The following is a 27,758-nucleotide window of genomic DNA, read 5'->3' on the forward strand; positions in this document are numbered from 1 at the left end:
GCTAGGTAGGTGGCGAAAGTTTGTCGTTTCAAAACCAAAACAGTGTTGTGGTTCTAAAAAAGTTTGGGAAGCACTGGGCTGGGGCATTTCAGTATATAAAGGTGGGAGTTGCTCAGGGAAGTTAAACAAGGTATGTATGGGGGGCGGGTGGAACATGCTGGAATTGTTGACAATTCAACCGCAACAAGTATGACACCAGATATTTAATCAGCGGCCCAGGTGGGGCTTTGTCACACACCCCAGACAGACGCACTTGTGGGAAACCAAGACTACATGGCATCTGTGGTGATTGACAAGAAGTATAATGTGTGGACTTGACATACTGAGGCCGAAGGTCAGAATAGAGAATGGCTGGTGGAACCCTCACGCATGAATCCTTTCACGCCTTATGGTGTACGGAGAACAAAATAAAATGTTAAAAAAGTTTCTGAAAAGAATTACAGACAAAACAAACGCTGCCACACAACAACGGCTGACGCAAAGCCACGACACAAAGACAAACGGTGGTAAAGCTCACCTGGTTGCCGCTCTCTTCAACAATTTCATTTTTAGCCGTTTCTGCTCGCTCTTTATTTCGACACACCAAGTGAATAGTGCCACCTAGTGGAATGACAAAAGTAAATTGTAAACAATATTTTCCATTCTAGAATTCCAGCAATCTCTTTTTCAAAGATTTAACATAATTCATGTTATCCTCGACTAGATAGTCTACAGCGTTTCCACTTAAGGATACTTTATTCGTTTTTTAATACGTAATCAATGTGTTCACGTATTTGGCATTTAAAGTACTTTCATTGTCGATTTTCTATTTCATTCACGTAGATTATTATTCGTATTTTCTTTTCTTTTAAAAGTCACGAAATAAAAACTTTGATTTTTGTATTATTTATTATTTAATCCTGTGTTATAGATTATTTTATCCAGGGCGACTCTAAAAGGGGCTTGTACAATATAATTAAGTATGCAGATTACACGATTAAACTAAATTTCTGTGAATCCCACCATACCGGTATTTTGGTTCTCCTCTGAGCTTTCAGTTACTGCATCCAGATATGCAACCCAACAACAGATATACACCTAAAACCAGGCAGGACTATTGGCTTTGTTAGTAGTTGTTAGCTTTTTAAGATAAATGACTAACAACAATGATTTCCGTTCAATTCCGATATTGCGAAACTGTGACTTAACATTACTGAGGATCGTGGAAGGGGTATTGGTCTTCAGGGGGTCTCAATCACTCCAGTTATGTTCTTTTATGTTAGACATTAGCACCCCTTTTCTCTCCACGTCTCGTCAATCTGCATATCTTGAACCTCATCTCTTTCCTCTTATGCACCCTCGTTTTGCTCTCTCCTGAATGCTTTTCCTCACATCTCTTTAACTTCACCAGCCCCAAAAGCACAGTGCATCCGCACACCTATAAGCTCTGCATTTTCATCTACTTTCACCTTGTCAATATTTTGACATGTGCACCTCCTTTACAACCATTTGCACAGAATCACAATTGCAACTGAAATACGTGACTATGTGCTCTGCAGAGAGGCCAAGGATTCCATGACCATGTATTCTGAACACCTTATTGAGCCACACACAGACTAAGTGAACCCCGTTCTGCCTTCAGCCTCAACTCCACACCTCTCAATTGTGGTCCATTGTAAACAACTGGAGGGGATTCAGTTCAAAATATGCGCTATACAAGAGTAATATGCCACATGACAAAAATACAAAAACACAACATTCTCGAAATAGCTAACACTCTTCGGGAATGCAAGATTAAGTAAAATGTCAAATATAAACAAGAACTAATTTGCTGACATTAACTGTCTTAATGTTTTATACATATGTTCAGAAATCGATCAGTGTTTTTGCCAGTAAAGTGAACGGCATTATAAGGCTTGCTAGGGATCCGTTTCAATTTCTGTTTTTAATACTACCGGGTCTGAGACCCAGAGGGACCCGGTCAACTTAAAGCCTTGACGGTGACTATTAAACAATATACTGTTTTTTCATATAGGTGCTTAAAGGTATTTTTTCAGTGTTCTAAAAGATGTCAACGCCCAAACTTAGAAAGAAAGAGAGAAAGAAGGACACCAGAGCTCTTATGGTACTTAGACATTCGGAAATGGATGAAGAAACTGATGAAGACCTATTCTGATTCTTCGGCTTCGGTTACAGACTGCTTTTGTGGTCTGTCATCAATAGACTCATTGTCCAATATATTTTCACATAAACTCAGAGTGGGCTTTGGATCAACCCACTTCAACTATTTTACGGCCTAGAGTATTCTCCTGGTTTCAGCCACTGGCTTCAGACATTGTTAAATCACACTTTAAATTGGCCCACATGTGGCTGGCCATCTCACCTCATGTAGTCTGGTCCTTACGCCTCCTATGCAGAGTGCCTGCGTTGCAGTGCATGAGGCGCTACTGTTTCCCTGTCACCCTCTTTAGCAGTGCTCTCCCACACCCCTCCATGCAGCTTCCAGCATCTTGATTTAGCTTTCCCATCCCAATGTACACATTTCACACTTTATATGAGCACCCACTGCCGAAGTCCCTTCTTTTCCACGCATTGTTCGGAGTGAGGCCTTTCCTTTTGCAACCCTTCGCTCATCGCTTCCCCCCCCCCCCCCCAAAAAAAAAACGCTGCTGTTTTTCCATTACCCACTGCTCATCAGAACAGGAAAAGCATTTGCACAGGCAATAGTAGCAGGCCAATGCACTTTTTAAAATATGTATACCGATCCAAGGTGGCCATCCCTTTGGTCTAAAAGTGGCATGTACATGCAACGTGACTCCCATTTTAGATTGGCAAGAGTACTAAAAAAATAAATTACAAGATGCTTCCCAGGGCGAAATGACCTTTTTCAATGCTTGTGCCGCAACTAGACAAGCACCGGCAAGGGCAATCCGAGTGACAAAGCAAATTTGCTACGGAAGATCACTTGGCTTTTAAAATGCTTGCCTCTTGTGTTGCTTTGTTTACTTTTTTTTTTTGCTAAAAAAGGAAAATCTGTGGTACACCATCAGATCTTGCTATTCTGACAGACAGATGCCAGTATCACACCCACGATGGACTAAGAGTTCCAGCCTTCTATTGCCAGAAGGGAAGTTTTCACAATACACAGTGGCCAGAACCGAACTCCTACATACAATTGATGAGCTAGTAAGAAAGTGATGAACTGTGCTGAACAGTATTCAATCTTTTGAGGATGCCTTTGTGCGGAAGCAGAGATGTTAACCCTTTTTCTCGCGGGATCCAAGATAAAGATTGTAGACTCTGGTAGCAGCAGGCCATGATCACACGTTGAACAAAGCAAAGAATCAACAGCATTGAGTGGAGCCAATGCTTATGGAGACCGAAAAAGATGTTCCCACTAACCATACATCAAAGCTCTCCTTTCCTTCTCTGAATTTAATCAATGTTTATGCCAAAGTGCTATGTGCACCTTTTATAAGGGTGCCAAACAACAAGGGTTGAAGGACAGTTAACCTGCTGGAAAATGGTCAGTAAAAGCGTGAGTGAGAAGCTATAGCTTTAGGAGACATGGAGCATAGGGGTAAAGATTAGAGTAGAATGCAAGGGAGGCAACTTCAGTGTTCAGAGGCTACAGAAGAAGGAGGAAGCCCTGGGAGAGGATCCCAGGCACAAGTAATATACAGAACAAAGGGTCTGGGAAGTCTAAAGCTGGTTGGGGTGAAAAGACAGACAGAAAAACTAAGTTGGAAGGGAAAGTAAGACACTGCAGTGACATAAGAAGAGAGGAAAGAGTTTAAATCGTGTTCACTAAGGGGATTTTACACATGGATGAGAGTGTGAACTTAAGTCTGACCTCCTGCCTTGAGTTTTTATTAGAAGAGCAGAGGTTCCATTGCACAATTCTTGTCTTACGATTTTAATTCTAGAAGTCGTTCAGTTCAATGGTAGCTCTCCCATAATGCTTTCCACCAAGGCTGGAAATGGAAAACAATAAAGGTTGCTCATCTGTTAGAAGCAGGGGTTCTGACAAGCTCCTCGCCTCTTTTCTTTCGATTGAGATTCACATAAGTGATACTCGTTATTCCAAAAATGGGTTTTGCAAAATATGTAATAGCACTGTTGAAAATATTGAACATATTTTATTCTTCTGTATGACATACTCTCACTATGTAGGATTATTTAGAGGTAGCCTTTTAATCTTCTGGGGACTACGAATTTTGGGCAGTAATTTAGAACTGGGTTGATATGTTGTACATTTCATATTTACTTGTATATTTTAATAGTACATTTCATATTTACCTGTATATTTTAATAGTGTTGTATTGTTATCGATGGATTTTATAGGGTACAACCCCTAAATACATATATTTGATTTCATTTGCCTTGAAACCGTGGCTTTCCCTCCTGCTCCTATGTGCTGCAGTTTGCTTGTTACATTATTTCAAAATTGTGGTTCTGCTGGCTTTGTTTTCCCTGAGTTTCAGCATGACCCTGAACAGCTTCTCTGAAAGGCTGATCTCCAGGCTTTTATACTTTGTAACTTTCCTGAGAAGTGTCTACATTTATTTTTCTTAAACTCTGCCACAAAGAAGTTGGCAACAAGGGAAACATTTCAGTAAATCTGTTCTGCATATATTGTTTCAAAATCGGCATTTAAAAATATCTTATCGGGGTTAAGGCACCTGCTGCGTAGATCTTTGTGTGCCCAGTAAATCTCAGGGAATAATATTAATGGCGAGATAACTCTGGAGGTTAATTCACTTGCTGGAGAGATCTGAGTTTCCTCTAGTCCCATCTTTGAATCAAAGTAGCACAGATGGTTAATGTGTCTGAGGCAAAGCACCTCATGGGACATGCAAATGACAGATTTCTTTGTTGCAGATGGGTAAACAGGGCTACTTCTTTCAACACAGAGATCCTTTTGTTACTTGCAGTTCATGACCGTCACGCTTCTAATACAGCACAGTGAGCATTGAAGGGCTTGTGACTCCTACACTTTATAAACCTCAGTCTTATTTATGTAAGTCATCCTGTACATTGATTTACACACACATGATTTATTGTCAATGTGTACGTGTGTGTACTCCCCGACACCCTGGATTGGGATGAGTAGCGATATAAAAGAAACAAACCAAAACAGGGGTATTTGAATTGTTATTTGTGTAAATACAACACATTTGACATTATTACAGTGCATGCATGTCTCTTATATACAGGGACTGAACAAAGTCAAAAGCATATCTTTTTAAGTACCTGTGAAGTAATAAACTGTGGTCCTTTGTTTCCCTTCCATTGCACTTGCATCTAGGTGTGAGGCTCCAGATCGCTCTCACAAAGGATGCTCCAACAAAAGGAGGCCTACCGGCCCCTTTACTTTGACCTGTGTTATGGGTCCAGCTGGAAGGTTGTGTGGCGGAACCATGCATGCCTGTTACACGCGGTCCTAACCATTTATATGCCTTTACCACGCATTCCTTTACAACTAAATATGGGTTGTTAAGGCATGTATGGCAAAGACATATGCGTGGTTAAGACTTATCAGGTAAGTGTAACTCCTGACCCCCTACACCAAAAAGTACCCAGAAACCTGCCCCCCACCCTGAGCCTAACACGGCACTCCCAGCCCCCGCCCGAGACCTAAAATTGCCCCCTCCCTCCTGAAAACCAACCCCTTCCACCCAGAGCAAAAAAAACTTACCTGCCCCAGTCCTAAAAAAAGGACCCAGATCCCTGCCCCCGCCCTGAGCCCATAAACTCAAATTTTAGCAAAACACGATACCACTGACACCATTGATCACAGTGAATTTTTCACAGAACTCCCTTTTATTGACTCTGTACTCATTTAATTATTTTTTACTTTTTATGGTTTTCACACTCAAGTATTCCTTTCACCTTATAAATACCATGATTTTCAATTTTCTGAAAATGTTTTCCATTAATGCAAAAAAGCAACTGCTTTACGGTGTTTTCATATTTCAATACCAATGTTACAATACACATAAATACATGCAAACAATTTAACAAAACATGGAGATTATACTGTCATTTCATCGTTTCTCAAAAAAGGAAGAAATGTACTGTTTCTCTTAATTGTAAAGTATATTGGCCCAATTTAAATCCCTACAGGATTTTTTAGCGCCCTACTAATGTCTGATGTGTCAAAACCATGTAAACTCTTAGTCCTGTACACCAGTCTCTTTCTTATGGTACTTTATAAGTGGTCTGATAAGAATTTTACAATTTATATGGAGATAGATTTATCTTGTTCCGACTTCTCCAGCTGGAACTGAACAGCAACGTCTTGTTAAATAAATCTTTATAGACCACTGGGTTGTGCCCCGACGCGTTTCGACCTTGTAGCTGTGGGACCAGCACACTTTTTTATATCAAGGTCTTCATCTGGGATGTTTTGGAATGTTGTAGGACATTTTATGTTCGTCTTTGAGGCTGAAGAGGGATACTCTTTGCTTGCTACCCTGACTTCTATGTTTTTTGTGGGATAGAGAGAGGCCTTGGTCTTAGTGGTCAGCTTTTTTCGAGGTTGTTTCAGCTCTTTCTTTTCATTTATTGTGGGCGTTCCAAGCCCCCGCCCTGAGACCTAAAACTACCCTGTCCCTCCTAAAAACCAACACCTTCCACCCCAAGCACTAAAAGCTTCCCTACCTCCACAAGCCCTAAAAAGTACCCAGATCCCCGAGAACTAAAACTACCCCCTCCCCCCTGAAAACCAACCCCCTCTTCCCTGAGCCCTAAAGACTTCGCTATCCCCCAAAGCATTAAAAACCACGCCGCCCTCCCCTAAGCCCTAAAAAATACCCCCCCCAAGAGTCCTAAAAACGACCCAGACGCCCTCCTGAGCCCTATAAACTTCCCCCACCCTCTCCTGAGCCCTAGAAACTACCCTGATCTCCCAGCCTGGAAAACAACTCCCAAACCTTAAAAACCCAGCCCCGCTTATCTTACCACGTTCCTCCTGATCCTTCTGCTTCCTTCTTCAACCCATCCATTCCAGCAGCTAGCCCGAACATTGCCTTAACCATGCATATGTGTGGTTAAGGCAAGCGTGGTTGCGTTTGCGTTGTTCGGACACGATTGGCTGAGCCTGCGTTGTTTCGACTGTTTAGCCAGCTGGAACAGTTCAGTATTACCAAATAGGCAAAGTAGGAGTAGGGCCGATAGGCCTGTGATTTTTAGAAGTCTCACGACAACGGATCAAAATAATATTGTTTGATCTTGAAAGAAATTAATTTTTTTAACAACATTAATAATTGTTAATGTTTAGCTTTGTGTAATAAAATTGGTTTATTAAAATTGTTGGCTGGTAAAATTAAAAACTTATTAGGAGATAAATTATGAGCGGGTCCCGAAATTTTGACTGCCTGGGGGCCTCCACAGGGCTTAATCTGGCACTGAGCTGGAATCTGATAAGGCCCCTCCGTGTCTGCATGTTGCTGCTCAGAATGAAAGCAGACAATAAGTAGGAGCTGCTGAATGCATCCCGGAGTCTGAAAACCACACAGAGACAAGTTTGGCATATTTCTGTGGGGCCCAAACTCTTAGCAGGGTAGACTGTGACCACTCTGTGAAAAGAGTGGATGGACGCAGTCTACCAGTGGGTAATCTCGACTTGCGTCCTGGTATGCTTCATTAGAATTGTAAATTGTGCTATGCTTGGAGAGAGTGTTGGATGTCTTTGCTACTTAGGCATTAAAACATAAGTGGTGGCAATCTTTAGTTACAGCATGGCAACTATGGAAGGAAATCTAAATAAGAGTGAGTCTGCGGGACTACATGATGAGGAGATATTCAGAAGAAGCATATGTGAGATTTTGGATGACTCTAGCTTTGTTCAGAAAGCAGTAACTTAATTCTTGATGCAGGTAGCGTCAGATATGGGCACTTGTTGCCAAGGCCACTGCGGATTGTACTTCTCAATGTGGTGGTGATCTGTCCAGATTATTTGCTATGTTCCCCTTCCTGATTCAAAACATAAATATATGTGTTGCAACTCTCCTCCCAAAACATCTGGTGGTCTTTTCCACAGCCACTCCAAAATATAACTCTTATGGAGACCCACTCAATTTAAAACAGACCAGGAGCCTCTCCTCCACCCCATGTTCAATAGGTGTACATACTCAGAATAGGCAGAGATACAGTATGGCCTTTGCCCGCCGCCCCCAAGAAACATATTATAGGACGGTTGAACTAGAATTTTCTTTCCCAACAAGAGTTTTCCTGAAACATGTACGCCGTTTTATAGAACAGAATTGAGATGGAATACAAATGGGTCTTCAAAAAATGAAGAACCTAAGCTTGACCATTTCACTTAGGCTGGGGCTTGTGTTGCTCATCACCCAAATTTCTATTTGGATTTTTGGCTTACCTCGAATGGCAATTGCTGTTGCAACCGCTTTACCAATGCCACTATTTCCACCAGTGATCATGAATGACCTTCCTGCAACGTTAACGTCCAGATCTGCAGCAACGAATCGTTTGGATGCAGCTTCATATCCACCCCTAGGGAAATCACATGCCACACATTTTCAATCAGTCATTTTTACTAATAAACATCAGACTTCCAGGTGGTTAATGGCAACCTATTTTTCTACTGACTGAACAATATCTGGAATAATCTCAAATATATTTACAACACAGCTCATGGCTAAGAGGAAACATTTTCAGCTATACTAAATTAATAATGTTCCTTAAATGTTTCTGTTAGATAGGCGCCTATTAGACTGGCAGATGGAGCAGCTTTTTTTAGAAAGGTTAAATTGGCAAATACTCTCTTTATGTAGCTGCTCCATGCCACCACTGCCATGCTTTGACCCCAAAAGAATTCCCCTTCTTTTTGAAAAGGGCAACTAGAATTCTCCTCACAACAACAAGACTCAAGTAAATGTGAAAAAGTATTAACATATGATAAAATCCACAAGAAGAACAAAACACATATGGCATATCTACTAAATGTATTTGTGTTTTCATAAACATTCCTAAATAGTAGTCGAATGCATTTTAATAAAGATCTTAGCAAAGTGTTCAGCTGACCATCCTCCTCGAATAGGTCTACCCGCCTTGCCCCTGTCTGGTGTGCTGCACCCCTAGCTTGGAGTATATTGTGAATGGCCTTGGGAGGCAACAGAAAGTCTTCTTCCACATAGCAGCCTATCTCTTAAGTAAGTCACTGCTTTTCCCTCTTACTAGCTTCCCTTACTATTCAGAACACCAAGGAAGTGACAAGATGGAAGAAGATTCGGAACCGCCAGGGAACACTATCTGCTCAAGAATGGCATGGAGAAGGCAGTGCTGCATTCTGATGAATTACATTTGCTGCATTTAACTCAACAACATCTGTTTGATGAACGCTGGATATAAGGGAGTACCAGACTGGGAGCTTTATAATTCGGTAACTGGCCAGAGGTGATGAATGCTAGGTGGGTGTCCGGAAACCTAGCTACAAAGCAAAGGAGTGCAGTAGATAGGGGAGGTACAAGAAAGGGGTGAGAGGGTGATAATCAGGCAGAAGAGAGGAGGGATTATGTTAAATATCTTATATGGGTCCATCATCCGGAGGGAGATATAGTTGATCATGAAATTCTGCTTCACAGATTGGTCTGCTCACTCCTTCATGAGCTTTGGTCCTTCCCCCACGCAGATCTCTTTGCGGTATCTCCCAGGGTCCCAACACTCTTCATTCATGTTTAATTGCTGCAAGAATTTTCTGTTTCAGCTACTAGATCAATACATGATCCACTTCCATATACATTCTAATGATCCTCAAATCTGAATCATTCTGGATACCAATTCAGAGGGTCCTGACAACATCACTAATTAACTAGGTCATATTCAACACAGGATGAGAGAATGGCTCCCTGAATCAACAAATCTAAACCGGAAATCCTACTTTTCGGTGGCCAAGCCACCGCTCAATGGCCCACCAATCTAGAAACTACTCGATTTGCTACTCGAAAAGCTAAAGACTTGTGGGCCATGTTGGACGCAAACGTATTTATTGCACAATAAATCAAAATTATTGCACTGGAATTCTGATAAATAAACCATTACAAATAATATTTTAAAATCAAAAAGATAAAAAGAAGTAAATTAGATTTGCCATTTAAACACTAGACAAATTTGTCTTGTTTAACACAATGTCCATAAACCTTAATGAGATATGGTGCAAGATTGACTGAATATTTTTTTAAGTAAGCTATCACTGCTTCTCTACATCTCCTGATATAAATTTAGAAATGTAGAAACAATGGTCTCAGAAGTTATCACATATAGTGTGACAGGTCCCAGAAAATGCATAAATTAAGGATTAAAGTATCTTCAATCAATTTTCAAACTTGCCTAAGGGATTTATAGTGACTTCCCCTGAAGGAAAACTGGCCAAGCCTTCTGCTAATTTGTTTCATTCCTCTTTTGGCCAGTTAAAGAGGAGGATCAAGTTATTTTTGCGGGACTATGTCTTCATAACAATTAAGGACCATCCACAAGTGTTTTCTGTGCTTGAATCTGAGCAATCTTAGAGTGTCGAGATGAGCTTGGTTTGTTTTATTATCAGTGTTTTTGTGCTGTGTTAGTGGTACTGCATGGTACCAGATGTCTTTGAACTGAAGATTCTCTAGGGTGGCCCATTATAAACAAGCTCCCAGTGCTAGTCTAATTCTTACCCAGGTAAACGAGTAAAGATTGATTATTGCTCCCAGTAATTTTTAAGGGATACCCAAGTGTGCCAATTTTGCCCAAAATCTGTTACTATCAATACTGTTTAATGTCATTTGGAAGTGAATAAAGGCTGCATACCAGAGGTTATCTTGTCTAATAGTTGATTTCTGTAGGAGTAGTGCTATAATCAAGAGTCACTAGATTGTCCTGTATACCATGGCCCCTCTGAAAGCCTGTCTGGTAAAAAGAAAGTAAACGTTTATCTGTTGCCCACACTTCTAATTCTCTTAGGAGGATTTCTGAGTAGCATTTCCAGTCTTTGTCCAGCACTGCAATTTGGCGATAATTTGATATGAGCGATGCTTATTTTTATTAATAGGGACCATAAGTGAGCACTGCCAACTGTCAATGACCAGCTTGTTCTTTTAGCAATGGATGTATAATGGTGTTAAGGCCTTGTGTCTAAGATCTTGCGAAGGAATGTTGTTTGTGTCGATTCTCCCAACATCCGCTGTTATTATGTTTACCTGTGACCAACCTTTACGCTGGTACCTTTTTTGGCAAGCTTAGAATAGTTGAAGCACCATTCTTGATCTTCCTGTGTTTCTCAGGGCCCGGAGGCTCTCTGTACTTTTGTCTTAGGGCTCATATTTGGATTTTTATTCCGGAGACTAGCTTTCCTTTTGAAGCAACTGCGGAAGTTTTTGGTCGTCCTCATTTCCTTCATCAACCTTATTGTATTTGTTGGGTTAATGGGCGGAGGTGAAGCAGCAAGGGCTTCCAGTAAGGTAGTCGTGAACACAGACCAAGAAGCACACAATCTGTAGCCTGAGCACCTTCATGGGTATGGCGGGAAGACCATCTGCTAATATTTGCATATCAACTGTAGACCATATAATTTGCTTTCTGGGGTTTGACCGAGGTTGGTTTGCCTGCATGTTTTAACATTTGATTACAGGTGTGCGCAGGTGAGTGCTTTGTATTGTGGGAAGTGGTCACTGCAGAAAAGTAGGGCTATCTTGCGTTCTACAACTAATTTGAAGTTATCCACTGTTACCAATATGTAATCAAGGATGGTGTTTCTATGTGGGAAACTTTTTCGGTGAAACTAAATTAATAAGATTCCTTAAAATTTTGACATAATGTGTGAGCCTCATCCCTCATCCCATGTTACTCAACCTCTATTTTACACCTTAAATCATTTCCATAATGAAGAGGCCAACATACAACAGAACGTTTTCAGCACATTTAACATACAAGATGGCTTGTTTTGGGATAGACCGACTTGTCATGTGATTTACAGATGCCTCCTCAAGAATTTGACTGACAGACTGCTGAGAATGGAGCAAAAATAAAGAAGACTCGAAGACCAAGTCAGAATTTAAGTAGCTTTGACACCAAAAAATAGGTTCTTAATGGGATACAATGGCTCAGAGTGGTTGCTAGGAATACATTCAAGCTGCTCTGCATCATCAGCAAGGTCTATTGGAAAAAAGGTTTAGCATATCTACAAAGACCTGCCCCAAGCATACCAATATTCTGCTTTAACTGTCAGAGGGCGATCCCTAGAAAGATTTAGGTCCAAAACGTTGGTACTATGCCAATCTTCCATCTTAGAGCCAAACAAAACTATGTTGCATTCATAAGACATCAAAAAAGTTACAGAAGTACACATCTGTTATGAAATAATTATACTTTATTCAAAAAGCTTTGCAGTTGTCAATATGTCGGCAGTGGAGTACACAGATTATGATGACAATCAGGTACAGAGGTACCAGGAGAAATAATAAGCTATGGATACAACATGGAAGATGCAACAGGTTGTCACATTAAAGCCTGGGACTTTGGCTGTGATGACAGGGAGTGAGGTGCCCAGCCTAACTGACAAGTTCATGTGCATACGACTGTTGTGAAAGAGGCTAGTTTGAGTTTACACCGCACATATGCAAAGCGTTATTCACTAGCACTCCCATTACAACTTCTCTAGTATTAGGCAAGAAAAGGTGAGGGCAAAGGATTAGTGAATCTACATCAAGGCATTTAACATGGGGGCGAGGAGCTGACACATACTGGTCAGGGAAGAAATGTCGCTGATATGGGCTATTTCAACAAGTCTTGTTTTTGCCCAATATTACCTTCTTAGAAAGCCCTTGCAAGCAAAATAAATAATTTGAGTCATACATTTGAAAACAATGTATAGCTGCCAAAATGAACCAGCCCATATTTTGTTTTTCATCCATTTTTATTTGACTTGCTTCTTGAGTTGCACTATGCGGTACAGGTATGCCCTTACATAGGTCCCATCGTTTGTGTGCTACATGGACTCCAGCTGCACCTCGCTGATGAGGCCAAACACGTCTGTGACCGCCTGTGTTCCTGCTCAGAGAGGACACGGCCTAACAGTCATGTTAGATCATCCCTTTTGTGATGGGATAATGACTAATTTACACATGGCTCATGTCTGTTTAACAACACAGCGAGATGAAAAACAATGTCACATTGTTTTAGGAACACAAGAAATCCAACACTGGAAGGGGAAGGAGGTGGAAAGACAGAGTGATCAATCAATGTTGAAGCACTCAGTGTTTTGTAAAATACCCCTCACACACCAAAAGGCCCCTTGGTGTCATGCTTCATCATCGGGGTCTTCGCACCCCTCTATCGGGATGCGGCGTGCTGAGACCTACGACTACGCGGGAGCACTTGTAGTATTGACTATGTGTGGTGTACAGTGTGTGGGGTATGTTTATAAGTGAGTGGTGGGGTGTAGTGAAAAATTAAAAAGTACCTGGCACATGAGTATGAAAGAAAAAAACTTTTATTCTGAACATCTAATTGGGCTTAATGATGATGTACCCTGGAGTCAACTATCAACATAGTGACAACTTTGTATGTAAACATAGGACACCTAAAGTGCAATGTCCAGATATCTGTACCCATCTTAATACCACCCGGCCAATACTCATACATAATGGTCAACCGGAATCGAAAAAGATAATATCACTCGGTTTACCCAATATGTACCCATCGTAAATACCACTTGGCCATTGCCCATAGATAATGGTCGATCTGATATATAAATATGTAATCAACTCCCACAACCACCCAAGGATTTTCCAGGCCGTTTTATCCGTTTCTAATACCAAGGACCGCAAGTTGCATCACGCATAGAACTGACACAGGCGCGCTGAAGGCATTCAGTGAGACGCGCGTGTGTGTAAGACGCTTGCGCAAGGAAAGGACGCACTTGTACCTAATACGCGTGCGCACAGAACACTGGGACAGCTGTGCGCTTGCGCAGGATAAGACCACGCACGTTTGCAGACGCTGATCCCGTGTCAGCCCGTAAATTACATACAAGTGCATTGTATGGTTAAAAAGCGGATGCTCCATACATGGGCACCTAATTAACGGCGGAAAATCCATACATGGACATACAACCGCTTCCGCCCAATTACCAAAACAGGGTATAAATAACCACGACCATAGCTAAACTCCACATCAGCGGAGCAGCGTGAGGGGTAAGGCGGCGATTATAACGTCCTGTCCATGTGAGTATAATACAGAACAAAACAACGACCATCTGTACTCTCCCTCATAAGTAAGTCAGAAAGAATGAATTATTAAAGCTGCATCATTCTTCACTACAGATTGCCATTGAAGCAACACCCCTGACGTCCCTGTTTGCTCATGAAGCCAACAAACAAGCTTCACAAGTATGAATACAACTTACAGTAAATCCTAGTACCTTATGTGTTTTATGTTGTATGTGTTGTGAGTCCCCCCTTTTTTTACAGGCTTACTAAAAAGCATATGGTGAGGTTCCAGGTGACTGCACCTGCTTGAACTACCCACTACATGGGTAACCATTAAGTGTTACTTTTTGTCTTTCTACAGGTCATTGTGCTTGTAGCAGACCGCTGTAGGCACACTTAGGCTATATACTTAATTTCACTTTTTTGTAAATACACACTTTTTTTATAAATTAAGACGTGAGTAAGGTGGGGAGGTCGTGCCCCCGTCCTGAAGAAGGAGCTTGCCTCCGAAACATGTCGACAACAACGCACACCAGAGGTCCTGTTCATTAATACAACAGACTAGACCTCACTCTGCACTTCTTTTAACAATACCAGCCAGAGTTCAGAATAAAAGTTTTTTTCTTTCATACTCATGTGCCAGGTACTTTTTAATTTTTCACTACACCCCACCACTCACTTATAAACATACCCCACACACTGTACACCACACATAGTCAATACTACAAGTGCTCCCGCGTAGTCGTAGGTCGCAGCACGCCGCATCCCGATAGAGGGGTGCGAAGACCCCGATGATGAAGCATGACACCAAAGGGCCTTTTGGTGTGTGAGGGGTATTTTACAAAACACTGAGTGCTTCAACATTGATTGATCACTCTGTCTTTCCACCTCCTTCCCCTTCCAGTGTTGGATTTCTTGTGTTTATTTAAGTATCTGCGTGGAGTACGAATCCAACCATCTGCTCTACCTCCCCCTTGTGTTTTCGATATAGTCTAGGCAGCGTGCAGCTGCGGGAGTCATACTCTCCTACTCACATCACAACACATAATCACATATAATAGGTAGTTGTAGACCACAGCGGTCACAAGAAGATGGAGGACGAACATGGCTTGACCTTCGGTGAGGATGAGATCGACAAAATTCTAACTGCAGTCAACCCCTTTGAGGGACTTAGCAACCCAGAAACCGGCCCAAATATTAACGACTGGAATGAATTGGTCAAACTAAGACGCAACCAAATAAAGGCAGCTTTACACGGTCTGATAATGACAGAATATCTGAGGAACAAGATGGGACCACCTGGTTTAATCGTTAAGAACGAACCTTTTATCTTCCAGACAGATATGCAATTCAAGAAGGAGTGGTCATTAATCTCATGGCCTTGTACCAGGGACTGGCTAGTCTTAATTATAAAAACAGCGACCAGAATTACACAAGAACTAAAGATTGAAATCGGAAAAATTGAGGTAAAACTAAACACGTACATATCAACCGAGGACCTCAAGACCAGGCTAGATGAGCTCAACCAACAAATGACCGATTTTGAATTTACTCTGAAGCAAAGCAAACTCAATAAATTGAGTAAAGATAAAGATAAATTCACACCGGAAGGAGCCTATCCGTACACTAAGGCCGATTATGTGTCCATGAACAAGAATAACGACACGGACAGTGATGGGTCAGATATCAGTTCAGCTAGCTCAAACTCTAGCAATGGCAGAAGGAATCGCCCGAATAGAGGCGGCTGGAGGCAAAGAAGACAGCAGTTCCCAAGACAACGTGGGTGGAGAGGATACCCACCCCAGTATCCACAATACATGGGACAGACACCATTCCAACCATTCCAGTTCAACCACCCTACTAATGCTCAGGGATATCCACAATGGAACCAAGACTTCAATGGAGGTTTCTACGGTCCACAACCTTTTTTAGGGACCCGCCCGGGGACACGGGGCAAGAACCGGAAAGGCAACAATGTCACATGAGAGGAGAAAGATCAAGAGAACCCCCGACAAACCAGGAGCATGACAGGCTCCCTGCCCAACCAACCAGCAACCAGCAACCAGAGAGGGACTTAGTGGTGAATCTAACTTCAAAACCACTGACGAAAATACAACAACAGGTGTTAAATAAAGGCTTGGGCTTTGTGCCCACACAGAGACCAGATATCTTCAAGGTGAACATTGAGATACAGGAATTTATACGAAAATTGAAACTGCAGGCCTTTTTTATTGACAAACCATCTCCAGTTTTGACAACAGATACTGGCCTAAGACCTAAATCTACATTCACCCCTCCGGACTCCCTACTCCCAATTGAGCTACTTGCCTTTGAAAAAGCTCTCATGACAGAGGTCAATAAATTGGATGTGTCCTCCACACGAAATTTCCACAACACGACAAAGGAAGAGCAACTAGCCTTAAAAACCTTATCTGGCGATACAAGTATTGTTATAAAACCAGCAGACAAGGGGGGAGCAATCGTCCTACAGACAACCGAGGCTTACGACAATGAATGTATGAGACTCTTGTCAGATAGACGCAACTACATGATCCTACAACAAGATCCCACAGAGAACCTCAGGACAAGAATCGGGGGCATGATTGAAGAAGGCCTAACACATGATTAGTTGAGTAAGAAGGAAGGAGAATTCCTGGAGCAGAAAAAACCACGCATCCCATACTTTAACTGCATCCCAAAGATTCATAAGAACCTCACCAATCCCCCTGGGAGACCGATAGTATCAGGCATCGGCTCAATTTTGGAACCACTGTCGAAATTCGCTGATGCTTTCCTGCGACCATTAGTACAATCTACAAACACCTACCTAAAGGACACTAAGGCTGTTTTACAACTACTGCAAGAAACAACATTCGACCCTAAGACCCAGCTTCTCATGACTCTAGATGTAGAAAGCCTCTATACCAGCCTCCCTCACGATGAAACACTGGTGATTATCGAGGAGGTTCTTTTTTCCACACCATGGAAATATCAGACACCACGAGGATTGGTTTTAGAGTGCATCTCTCTGGCCTTGCAAAAAAACTTTTTTCAGTATAAAACCACGATTTACCAACAATGCCACGGGACCAGCATGGGAAGTACTTTTGCTCCGAGCCTGGCTGGACTCTATGTACACCATCTCGAGACCAACAAGATTCTCCACGACCAGAATCCATACAGATCAAATATAAAATGCTGGAGGAGGTACATCGATGACGTCCTGGTCATCTGGGAGGGCGATCGTCAATCAGCGGAGAATTTTCAAGAATGGTTGAATAACCAAAATGCCTTCCTGAACTTCACGAGCACCATTTCAGATAAAACATTGGTCTTTCTGGATTTAAACATCTATGCAGATGGAGGGGTGTTGAAAACAACCACTCACTTTAAACCGACCTCAAGAAATTGCCTGTTAAGATATGACAGTTTTCACCCTAGACACCTACGGGAAAACCTGCCATATGGACAATTTTTACGCCTCAGGCGAAACTGCACAGATATGTCTGAATTCAAACAGCAGGCTAACGACTTGAGAGAAAAACTCAAACAACGAGAATACCCCAACAGAATCATCGATAAAGCAATGAAGAGGGCTAAAAACAATAATAGAGAAGCATTGCTGGAGGAACGAATCAAGGAACCTAAAGAGAACAAACGACCTATCTGCGTAACAACGTTTAACACCATGTCAAATGAAGTGTCCAAAATCATAAACAAACATTGGAGGATACTAACATGTGGCAAATTAGACCTGGAAAAACCAATGTTTGCACATCGCAGGGGACGTAACCTCAGAGACATGTTGGTACATACCAGACCAAAACCGGTCACAGCGGTCTTACAACCATCTATAGGCGTCCAGGGTCATTTTCCTTGCGGTAACTGCAGCAGTTGCCATTTGACAGAAAAAAGCACAAGACTCACTTTCCGCAACGGCACTACATGGGAACAAAGAAGATTCTCGAACTGTAATTCCAAAAACGTGGTCTACCTTATAAAATGCCCATGCAACCTCGAGTATGTGGGAATGACCACAAGAGCCATAAAAACCAGAATGAATGAACATAAAAGCAATGTGCGGTGTAAAAAAAGCACAACAAAAATGGCTACGCACTTTCTAACTTCACAACACTGTGTTAACGACCTGAAATGGACAATTATAGAACAATTACCCTCTGAGGCCGGCCTTTTCCCAAAGGAACAACGTTGGGTGTTCAGACTGGGTACCCATCTAATTGGGCTTAATGATGATGTACCCTGGAGTCAACTATCAACATAGTGACAACTTTGTATGTAAACATAGGACACCTAAAGTGCAATGTCCAGATATCTGTACCCATCTTAATACCACCCGGCCAATACTCATACATAATGGTCGACCGGAATCGAAAAAGATTATATCACTCGGTTTACCCAATATGTACCCATCATAAATACCACTCGGCCATTGCCCATAGATAATGGTCGATCCGATATATAAATATGTAATCAACTCCCACAACCACCCAAGGATTTTCCAGGCCGTTTTATCCGTTTCTAATACCAAGGACCGCAAGTTGCATCACGCATAGAACTGACACAGGCGCGCTGAAGGCATTCAGTGAGACGCGCGTGTGTGTAAGACGCTTGCGCAAGGAAAGGACGCACTTGTACCTAATACGCGTGCGCACAGAACACTGGGACAGCTGTGCGCTTGCACAGGATAAGACCACGCACGTTTGCAGACGCTGATCCCGTGTCAGCCCGTAAATTACATACGAGTGCATTGTATGGTTAAAAAGCGGATGCTCCATACATGGGCACCTAATTAACGGCGGAAAATCAATACATGGACATACAACCGCTTCCGCCCAATTACCAAAACAGGGTATAAATAACCACGACCATAGCTAAACTCCACATCAGCGGAGCAGCGTGAGGGGTAAGGCAGCGAATATAACGTCCTGTCCATGTGAGTATAATACAGAACAAAACAACGACCATCTGTACTCTCCCTCATAAGTAAGTCAGAAAGAATGAATTATTAAAGCTGCATCATTCTTCACTACAGATTGCCATTGAAGCAACACCCCTGACGTCCCTGTTTGCTCATGAAGCCAACAAACAAGCTTCACAAGTATGAATACAACTTACAGTAAATCCTAGTACCTTATGTGTTTTATGTTGTACGTGTTGTGAGTCCCCCCTTTTTTTACAGGCTTACTAAAAAGCATATGGTGAGGTTCCAGGTGACTGCACCTGCTTGAACTACCCGCTACATGGGTAACCATTAGGTGTTACTTTTTGTCTTTCTACAGGTCATTGTGCTTGTAGCAGACCGCTGTAGGCACACTTAGCCTATATACTTAATTTCACTTTTTTGTAAATACACACTTTTTTTATAAATTAAGACGTGAGTAAGGTGGGGAGGTCGTGCCCCCGTCCTGAAGAAGCAGCTTGCCTCCGAAACATGTCGACAACAACGCACACCAGAGGTCCTGTTCATTAATACAACAGACTAGACCTCACTCTGCACTTCTTTTAACAGTACCAGCCAGAGTTCAGAATAAAAGTTTTTTTCTTTCATACTCATGTGCCAGGTACTTTTTAATTTTTCACTACACCCCACCACTCACTTATAAACATACCCCACACACTGTACACCACACATAGTCAATACTACAAGTGCTCCCGCGTAGTCGTAGGTCGCAGCACGCCGCATCCCGATAGAGGGGTGCGAAGACCCCGATGATGAAGCATGACACCAAGGGGCCTTTTGGTGTGTGAGGGGTATTTTACAAAACACTGAGTGCTTCAACATTGATTGATCCCTCGGTCTTTCCACCTCCTTCCCCTTCCAGTGTTGGATTTCTTGTGTTTATTTAAGTATCTGTGTGGAGCACGAATCCAACCATCTGCTCTACCTCCCCCTTGTATTTTCGACATTGTTTTAGGATGCAGCCCAGAGAAGTTGGGTAAGATTAAGTCAAGTATTGCCATCCATCATTGTTTACGCCATATTGTGTGTGTCACCTTCGGCCCAGTGGGTCACGTTAACCAAAGGCAATTTGAAAGATGGGATTTTAAGGCCATATTTACAGAGTTAAAACTAAATATCACCTGCTGGAAAAAGGTTTATTGTGACACACATGGGCATACTGGCCATCTATGTTTATTGGAGTACAGAATTATCATATAGATTATTTACAGATAGAATTAAGTAATGTTATTTGCTAATTGTCGTAAGGCTTTGTAGCAATTCCTGTTAACGAGATAGGTTTACAGATATATTTAGAACTGTTGATAATAATTTTTTACCACAAGGCCTGTAATCACGGATTGTAACTGCCTTACACCACTGCTTTTACGCTTATGTGCACTTAATCTGGGTCTGTGCCTTGAAGTTATTTCTCAGCAACTAAACCCAAGCAGTCATAGGTCAATTGCAAGAATTTATTATAATGTAGGTGCTTGAATGACACACTGGTCCTGAGACTTAATTGTGGTGTGCAGAACACTAATGGGTTGCCTTTTAAATATTAATGTACTTCTAATGGAGCACTAAACAGTTACTCACGGAAGAATGCACGTCTGTTATGAAACTAAACCAGTTTATCCTAGAAGCTGTGCTGCTATAAATTAACCTCCATAGAGCTCCAAATTGTCAACTGGTTTCTTCGACTACAGAGCACTGAAACTGTAGCGTATCTTTGACTCTGACAAAGCAACCCATTAGATTTAGTTATCAAGGTTTTTGTATGGTGCCACCATGTCAGCACTCAGCAGAACACTCGTTGGCTACTCGGGAGTTTCTAAACCCAAGCAGATTGAGCTAGTCAAGTCCTGGGTTCAGGTGACATTAACTGTTATTTCTTTTAACACTGGTGGACAAAATATGTGATCCCGTACACTGGAAGATCAAAGTCTGGGCACACCCTTCCCAGTTACTCATCTAACCGGTTAAAATGCAAGCTGAAAAATAGGGGTTCCTGGGACACAACCTTTTCTCACCGTCTTTGATGAAATAAATACTGCAGTGCTCTCTACGTTCTGGTCAAATCTTAGTGCTGCTTGCAGACAAGAGTGATTTTAACCAGCAACCTGACCATGGAATGTTCCAAACTCATTGATTTTAAGGTGCACAACAAATATTTTGCGTCTACATGATCAAAGGTGTTTAATTCATAAATCCAAGAGAGATTGAGCTTTGCACCTACATACTTAGAAATTCTAAAATGTAAATGTAGACATTGCTCCAGTGTGCTCAGCAGAGAACAAACTGATCTCTGAAATTATTCCATTTTTATCTAAACATTTTTGATGTATGAGCCATGAGTCCCTTCTCCAATAATCTAACCTTCAAATCAGTAAGAGACAGAGGTCTGTTACAACCTTGGCAGCTCCTTTCACCATTTTTAACCCCTTCACTGCGGCGGCAATTCCGCCGAGCGCTAGGGGGTGGGGTCGCACGGCTCACCTGCGCTTGTGACGGAACCGCTCTGTCACGCGCCTCGGGTGAGCTGTGCTAGTGACGGAACGGTTCCGTCACGAACGCGCCAGCTCAAGAGAACGCGCCGCGCAGGCACGAAATCAGCACCGTGCAGGCGCGTCGAGCGGGCCGTGACGGAACCGTTCCGTCACTAGCACAGCTCACCCGAGGCGCGTGACGGAACGGTTCCGTCATAAGCGCCGAAGGGGCTACAGATCAGAAATACACTGAAGCACAACAATAGTGCGGTAAATGGACAAATTACATACCTTTGGTAACGCCTTATATGGTAGAGACATGATCTAGCCGCAGATTTCTCACCTTTGAACTTCCAAGTGTCAGGCTGGATCCAGAAGAGTTTTCTTAGCAGTACCCATGCGGACCGGTAGGTGGCATTGGTCAACTCCATGTGACATAGTCATCATGACGTCCGTGTTGTCAGTATAACCGCCACTCAGGCACCCTGACGTAAGTACTTTTCACGACTTTCCAAGACAGAAGCATGGAGCCATGAAGGGACTGACCATGGTGTGAAAAAATGTACTAGGGCCCTGAAAGAAGTAGCCTAACACTAAAAGACAAGTTCGCAGTGCGGTGAGGATGGGTGGCTCAGTAAGGAATCTGCGGCTGGATCATGCCTCTACCAGATAAGGAGCGACTAAAGGTAAATAACTTGACCATCTGAAAGAGACATCTAGCCATAGATTCCTTACCTTTGAACAGATACCCAAGCAACGCCTACACCGGAGGTGGGACTGCGGAAAAACTTTAAACTAGGAAGTCCTGTAAGACAGAGCAGCCAAACAGGCCCTCCCAGCGCACCTGAGAATCCATGCAATATTGTATGGCAAACGTGTGCAGAGATTCCCACGTGGCCATCAACTGTCACCGTTCAATCTCGAGGCCAGGAGGCGGAGAGTGGACAGGTTGCGGTGGAGGACCCTCCCCTGCTGCTGCGACCGCAGAGCCTCCCGAAGGGGCAGCCTGATCAAAGGATCAATGCTCAGAAGCTCTGGATACCAAACTCTCCGTGCCCAATACGGAGCCACAAGAATGACTTGTGCCTGGTCGCTCCTGATCTTCTTGAGCACTCTAGGCAGGAGTGGTATGGGCGAAAAGGCATATAGGAGGACTGAGCTCCACTTAGGATGAAAAGCGTTGCAGAGCAAGAGCCGCCTTGGAAACTCAAATGTGCAAAACTGCTGACATTGAGAGTTCTTGTTGAAAGTGAACAGATCTAACCAAGGCTCTCCCCACCACTGAAATTCACCTTGTGCCACCTCCGGATGGAGACACCACTTGTGATCCGCAAAGCACCTTTGGCTGAGTTAGTCTGCTCTGGCCTTCAGAGAACCGGCCCAATGTTGAACCAACAGGGAAATGCCCTGTTGTTCCAGCCAAGTCCAGAGGTGCAGGGCATCTTGACAGAGGTTCCACAACTCCAGTCCACCCTGTTTGTTGCAGTACCACATGGCTTTAGTGTGGTGTGTGAATACCTGAACCAGCCTTCACTAGATGGATGGTAAAAAGGCCTTCTGTGCCAGTCGGATCGAACGCAGCTCCAAGAGGTTGATGTGGAACTTGGCTTGCGCCGAAGACCGGAGTCCTCTATCTCCTCCTCCCCAGATGGCCGTCCCATCCCAGAAGAGACGCATCCGTCACTACTGGGAGATCTGTGTGGGGAAGAGAAAGGTGTCTGCCTCTGACCCAATTGAGGTTTGTCAGCCACCACTGCAGGACTTTTGCAGTGCCTCTGATATCTGAACCAGGTCAGTGAGATTTCCTCGATGCTGTGCCCATTGGAACTTCAGGTCCCACTGCAGAGCTTGCATGCTCCACTGTGCATGGTTCACCAGCAAGATGCAGGAGGCCATGAGGCCCAATAGCCTCAGAGTCTCTCACCGAAATCCAGGATAGAGCCAGAAACATCTGTATCATAGCCTGAATATCCTGGACTTACCGTTCAGAAGGATAGGCCCGAAACTGAACCGTGTCCAGAACCACCCAGAAGAAAAGGAGCTTTTGAGAGGGAGTCGGCACGTTGCTAGTGAACCTCAGTGAATGGAGGAGGTTCGCCGTAGTCTGGATGTGGGAGAATACTACTTGGGACGAGCCTGCCTTCAACAACCAGTCGTACATATAGGAGAAGACTGGAACACCTGATCTCAGCAGATGCGCTGAGACCACCGCCATCACCTTTGTAAACACCTGAGGGGCACTGGTGAGGCCGAAGGGGAGCACAGCAAACTGAAAGTGCTCATGGCCCACCGTAAACCGCAGGTAGTGATGATGGGCAGGCAGGACAGGGATATGAAAATAGGTATCCTGCAAGTGCTACAATCTAGTCTCCCAAGTCAAGGACAGACATGATCTGAGCGGAGGTGAGCAGCTTGACCTTCTCCTTTTTGACAAAGTATTTGAGGGCTCTATGGTCAAGGATAGGACGAAGGCCTCTGTCCTTCTTTGGGATCAGAAAATAGCGGGAATAACAACCACAGCCTATTTCTGGCCCAGGAACCCTCTCTGTCGCTCCCTTGGCCAAGAGACTTTTGATTTCCTCGCGGAGTAGAGCAAGGTGGTCCTCCGTCAGCCGATCGTACACTGGAGGCATAGATGGAGGAGGAGTATTGAAGGGGAGGGAATAGCCCCTTCAGATTATTTGCAACACCCACATATCCGAAGTAATGTTTCACCAGTGGTGGAGATGATGGCGTATTCTGCCACTGACTGGTTGAGAGTGATCCTGGGGGATCGGACTAGGAAGATTTTGCGGTGGAGGAGAGGATCATGACTTGGCTCAACTTCTGGCCTCCCGACCCACGGGGGTCAGGGTGAACCGCGTCCATGGCCCTGCAGAGGTTGCTGAAGTTGCAAGGCCCTCTGGGCGAAATAGGGTTGGCACAGTTGGTAGCCCCTTCAGTAGCCACAAAAATAGAGAAAAGCAGATAGAGGCTGGGATGTTTCAGTGAGGCCCAAGGTCTTGGCTGTAGCCAGCGAGTCCTTGAACCGCTCAAGGGCGGCATATGATTGGTCTCTGAAGAGACAGGAGCCATCAAAGGGCATGTCCATAAGGTTAGCTTGGACATCCTTCGAAAAACCGGACGTCCTCAGCCACGCATGGCGACGTACAGTCACCATCGTGGAAATCACTCTGTCCAACGAGTCTGTTGTGTCTAAGCAACATCAGATGGCGAACTTTTCTCATCTCTCCTGTCTGAAACTGCTTGGGAGAGTAGGATCTGGTCCTCCTCCGAGACCCTTGGCAGCACCTGTGCAATTTTGTCGCATATTGAATGGGAGTAACGGCCCAAAAGACATGCCGTGTCCACCACCACAATGCTCGACTGAAGGAAGAAAAAAATGTCTTTCCAAAGCCTTCCAGTCTCTTAGAATCCCTGTCTGGAGGTGCGGAAGGGAACGCACCACGGGAAGTGGAAGCTTGACCCATCAAGCTTTGTGGGGTGGGGTAGGGTGGAGTGGAGTGGGCAGCGAGAAAAACTGGGTCGCCAGGTGCAGGGCGATGGCAAGCAATCATTTTATTCACAGGAGCCCCTGTGCTGGGCCTGGACCAGGTGCCCAGAAGGTGATCCATTAAGGCCTAATTGAAAGGCAGCATGGGTTCCAAGTTGGAGACACCAGAATGCAGGACCTCTGTCAAGGCATTAGTCTTCACTGCCACCATAGGGTGCTCCATGTCCAAGACCTCTGCCGCCCTACGCACCACCATAGCGAATTATGTCCCCTCTTCCATAGTCAGGTTAGGTAGAGACAGCATGCCAGAGTCTGAGGAGGTGTCCAGAGCACTGGCATTACACAGTTCCTCAAACCAGTCCTTGTCTTGTGGAATTTCTAAGGGATCCTGCTCCCCCTACCAATCCTCCTCATCCATTCCTAACCCTTTAGAATAGGGCAGGGTGAACGTCATGGAGCTGTACTGCTCCGTCGGTGAAAGTCTCTGCTTTGGAGGACGCCCGACCGGCTCTGTCTCGTCGGGAAAGAGGATTGGGGAGGCGCCGGCAACACTGAGGACCTCAGCGGCTAATGCAGCTCCGGGGAAGGTTGCTGTGGAGGTGCGACCAGAAAAGATACAGACCTGGACACTGGTCCAGTCTGAGGCCATGGCACCGGAGCCGAAGGTGTGGAACCCATGGGCAAGCCGGCAGGGTCAGGCCGCCCAAATATGGCGCACACAACATCATTGTTGTGTGTTGATTTAGATACTGTATAGGTTTCCCGACTTATGCCCTTATATAGGCACAATTCACATTGCCCTTATTTAGACATAGAAATCCAATCCTTATTTAGGCATTATTCATGCTAACCAAATACAGGCATGGCCGCCTACATCCGTCCATGCACGGTTGACTGAGTGAAACTTAACTATTGTTTACACGATTCTGAGACTGCTCCGATTTTACAGGGAAACAACGTTGTCATGTTTGTACGGTTGTCAGAAACTAATCCCTTCTTGTTTATTTGAGAAGTTTCTAGTGATCTCTGAGTTAGCTGGCACACCAAGAAATTAGGTTTAATGTACTCGATAGAGGCATACTGACCTCAGTCTTATGCCAGAACTATAGTGTATATTATTCCAAAGTGCAGAGCCTATCAGGGATATAGGAACCACACTACATCATAAAACTCCTTAAGTCGGGTGGGGGTCGCTCTCAGCCCCAGAAAGGGAAGCGCGGAGCCGACCCAGGCATCGGCTCCGTGGACCGGGTTCTCGAAAGTAGAGGTTCCTCCAACTTTATTGTGACAGGCGGGATGAAGTCGAAGCACGCTGCAACTTTCTGTGCTTTTTGTGGTTCCTCTTACCTGACTTCGACAAAAGGGACTTCGATTCACCTGAGCGGTGCTCGGCCCTTCTCTCGACTGAGAACTGGACCGGGATCTGCAAGGCCGCCTCTGTGGTGCTGGACGCCAGGCTGCGATCAGCTTTAGGGACTGCTCCCTCAAAGCATTTGGCACCACGGCCTGGCAATCGGAGCACCATTTTGTATCCTGGTCGTGATCCAGACACCAGAGACACACTGAGTGGGGGTCTGTGACCGATATGGCGTGGTGACCGGCGCCGCAAGGCTTGAACCCACAGGTCTTCTTACTAAACATCCCTAGAACACCAAAAGGAGTCAACACAATGTCTGTCAAAAAATGACAGGGGGTAAGCTCTCCCCTCGACAGATCTGTGCTGGCTGGCGTGGAAAAAAAGACGACGTCAGCGTGCCAGAGTGGCGGTTATATTGACGACACGGATTTCACAACGACGATGAACACGAAGCAGACGGCGTCATGCGGACGCGACTGATGCCACCTACTGGCGCGCTGGGGTACTGCTAAGAAAAATATTCCAGATCCAGTCGAAAGTCTGGAAGTTCAAATGTAAGGAATCTGCAGCTGGATGTCTATCAGATATGTTCCTTTACAATCCACATTCACTATCCTAGCTAACAAAGTGGTCCACATTTCTACAGTGTACTTAGTTTGACAGGGATCCCGTCTGCATCGGATTTTCATAAGTTCTGGACTTCCAAAAAGGTAAAATGACTTCCTCTATTACTCTTCACCTTCTTCAGTAAGAACCTTAACATGGTCATATGTGGGTTTTCCTTCCTTATAATCCATTATGATTACAGTACCTGAATTGCACTATCCTTAATTCTAAGAATACCTTCTGAGTCAATATTCTGACATGCAGTCTCTAAATCTTCACAGGTATTATCCCTTTTTTATGGCCTTCCATTGAGTCCTGGTTCACTTGAGTTTCCGATCTTCCTTGGACAATCTCCTCAAGATTTTCAATATATTTCTTAACTTCTTAAGGAATTTTTCTCTGCAGTCTGTATCAAACCTAGCTATTGTAGAGGAGTCTTGACTTATTCGGGTGATTTACTTGAAAAATGCATGCAATTATATTATGTAATTCCTAAGGGGTAATAAAAACACATAGTGCAGGCTGATATTTTTACTATTAGAGGTCACAAAGTAATATTAACCAACTTTGTAAGAAAGCTCCCAGGTCTATGATCTTCCACCTAAGCCTTTCATGTTTGTTCAACATTAAGTAATCTAATAAGTGCAAGGTATCCTTATAGCTGTAC

General features: G+C 43.8%; 1 protein-coding gene across 1 annotated transcript in view; it reads right to left on the reverse strand.

Annotated features, from left to right (window-relative positions):
• Window positions 1–27,758, reverse strand: part of DHRS12 (dehydrogenase/reductase 12) — a 67,776-nt gene that overhangs the window by 37,760 nt on the left and 2,258 nt on the right. Inside the window, exons 3-4 of the mRNA XM_086935033.1 lie at window positions 8,363–8,496; window positions 518–600 (exon numbers count right to left, since the gene is read on the reverse strand). Of these exons, the coding sequence (XP_086791159.1) occupies window positions 518–600; window positions 8,363–8,496 (217 nt within the window). The remainder of the gene's footprint in view (window positions 1–517; window positions 601–8,362; window positions 8,497–27,758) is intronic.

The sequence above is a fragment of the Lissotriton vulgaris genome, chromosome 8 (genome assembly GCF_964263255.1).
Source record: "Lissotriton vulgaris chromosome 8, aLisVul1.2, whole genome shotgun sequence".
In the NCBI taxonomy this organism is placed as follows: domain Eukaryota; kingdom Metazoa; phylum Chordata; class Amphibia; order Caudata; family Salamandridae; genus Lissotriton; species Lissotriton vulgaris.